General features: G+C 33.2%; 1 protein-coding gene across 1 annotated transcript in view; it reads right to left on the bottom strand.

Annotated features, from left to right (window-relative positions):
- APOOL (apolipoprotein O like) overlaps positions 1 to 2731 on the bottom strand; it is a 156517-nt gene that overhangs the window by 22518 nt on the left and 131268 nt on the right. The window contains exon 6 of the mRNA XM_012812069.2: positions 1068 to 1159. Coding sequence (XP_012667523.2) covers positions 1068 to 1159 — 92 coding nt within the window. The remainder of the gene's footprint in view (positions 1 to 1067; positions 1160 to 2731) is intronic.

The following is a 2731-nucleotide window of genomic DNA, read 5'->3' as shown; positions in this document are numbered from 1 at the left end:
AAAGTATCCAATGTATACATCTCTATTTTGAAACTAATTCATAGCTTTTATAAGAATGTCATAACCTAATTATAGCACAGAAATTTGGCAATGTGAAGGAAATGGATCAATATTTGGAATCACACCCTCTCCCTAGACTTAGCCCAGATGAAATACATCTCTTGAACAGACCAAGTTCAAGCAATGAGATCAAAGAAACAAAAAAAAAAAAATCTCCCAACAAAAAAATGCCCTGGTCCAGATGGCTTCACACCAGAATTCTATCAAACCTTCAAAGAAGAGCTTAGTCCTATACTGCAGAAATTATTCCAAAAAATTGAGAAGGAAGGAATCTTCCCCAGCCCGTTCTATGAAGCAAATATCATCCTGATAGCAAAATCAGGAAAAGACCCAATTAAAAAGGAGAATTTCAGACCAATTTCACTAATGAATATAGTTGCAAAATTTCTCAACAAAATCCTAGCCAAATGATTATAGCTTATCATGAAAAAAGTCATACATCATGATCAAATAGGTTTCATCCCAGAGATGCAAGTCTGGTTTAACATGCCCAAGTCCATAAACATTATTCACCATATCAACAGAAGCAAAACCAAAGACCATATGATCTTCTCAATAGGTGCAGAAAAAGCATTCGAGAAAGTAACAAAACAAGTATAATAAGCATTTGTAATAGGTGTCTCTTAGTTCCAGGTGGTTTCAAAACACAGCTTTATATGTGTGTGTACTTTTTTTCACCTTCAGAAGCTTCCATAATCTATCAATTTTTTGTTTCTTAATCTGCAGTACAGTTGTCAGTAGGTGTAATCTTCTCTTAATTAAAAATTGAATTTTACATAGCTCAACCATGGAGCAGTATTTTTTCCCCACTATTTCATGGTGATCATGTAATTAAGAATGACATTTACTATGCTGAGATGATAATTTGATATTGCCAAGATAAGAGTTGATAACAACAATATGTCTGTGAAAATTAAATGTTGCAGGTGCTATGTGACACTTAAATATTGTCACACTGAGAGTTTAAACAAATACTGAAATTATGCTACCACTTGAAAAGAACTTACCTTAGCAATTATTACTGACTGAACTGGGTAGCAAACAGTTGCTCCTAAAGCAGTCAGTCCTAGAGGATAAGTAATTTTCTTATACTTAGAACCTATAAAATTCAAACAAATTATTAAACTCCATATAGATACCACCAGAGAAGTGATGGTCTTATACCACAATGCCCTCTTTGCTTTCCTTTAAACCATCACTCTCTGTTAAATTACTTTTTAGCTCCTAATACCAATCAAGATGGAAACTAAAGTGCCCTTAAGAATCTCAATGCAATTAATACCCTTTAGCTGTCATGTCCAATTTAAGAAAAATATTTTCTTTTTTTTTTTTCTTTTTTTGCAGTTTTTGGCTGGGGCTGGGTTTGAACCTGCCACCTCTGGCATGTGGGACTGGTGCCCTACCCTTTTGAACCATAGGCACCACCCAAGAATTGTATTTTCAAACTAATACTAATGGATGCCTACACAGAATGAACCACTGATTTTTTTTTTCTTTATTGAAGCTAGGTATTTTTCCAGTCCCAGAAATCCCAAAATTGCAACCACAATTTTTCAAGTATCAAATAAAGCACGATAATATAGAGAATTAATCAACTACTATGTTTGTGACACCATGTTGATGTAAAATGGTACTATTTTATGTGTCCTTTTATGATTAAGTACTTAGGAAAGTGAATGACTCAACTAAATAATCAGCTAAGGACTTTTAATTGTACATAACTCCTTCGTGCCACTGATTTAGAATACAGAAGTAATAATAATTGCAAGTAACTTGACATAATTTGCCATTCCAGATGTGCTTTAACTTTAAGGATTTGAGAGTCATTTTCCTATTTTTCTTTGGACAGCAAAACCCCTTCAAAAAATAATCTAAATAGAATTTCACTAGAACTTCAATATGAAAGCCTATAAACTTAAAGCTGCTCTGATTAACATGGAGATGGGAAGTAGAGTATTGATCTCTGCCTATGTGGCTTTTCTCCTATCCTCATACCCTAGGTTATGCAGAATAATTTGAAATTCATCACTCTAAGCCACAGCTTAGTTCTAACTGTTGTTTCACAATAATATGTCTCTTAAATGTTTATTAAGGTATCTTGGATTCTATAAATATGATCTGGGTGAATGGATGACGGGTTTTTAAGTTGAGATAAGTAATTTTATTCTCTGGAATTGCTTTTATAACCCCTAATTTAAAAAGCTTATCTGGTTTATCAAGAAAGACAAAGGTGGAAAATACCAGGTAAGACTGAATTTTAGTGAAGATGGGTAGGTAGGCTGCTTCAGCCTCTAGTTTAGCTTTCCTTTAGATATTGATATCTTTTTTTGTGAGTGGTACAGGGAAAGAAGGCCTAGGTATGTTGAAACACGGCCTAAGTTGCTCCTTTACTCTAATCCCACTCACTATTATTCTAGTATCTCTAGTTTAGTTCTCGACTTTATAGAACTAATATAACTAATCAAGGTACTCTTGGTTCAATGGCATTCCCATAATATATTGATCCAACTTAACTTGGTAGGTGACAGTTTTCCTTCAATGTCATTTTAAAGATTGAGAAGACTTAACTTCATCCTGTCTTTTTTTTTCTTTTTTTTTTTTTTTTGGTTTTTATCCCTTTAAAGAGTGTATGGTTTTTTTTTATTTTTTAATTAATAATTCATCCTCTCTT

The sequence above is a fragment of the Otolemur garnettii genome, unplaced genomic scaffold (genome assembly GCF_000181295.1).
Source record: "Otolemur garnettii isolate 467f Iridium unplaced genomic scaffold, OtoGar3 scaffold00186, whole genome shotgun sequence".
NCBI lineage: Eukaryota > Metazoa > Chordata > Mammalia > Primates > Galagidae > Otolemur > Otolemur garnettii.
Note: the sequence above shows the minus strand (reverse complement) of the source record. Positions and strands in the feature narration are given on the sequence as shown.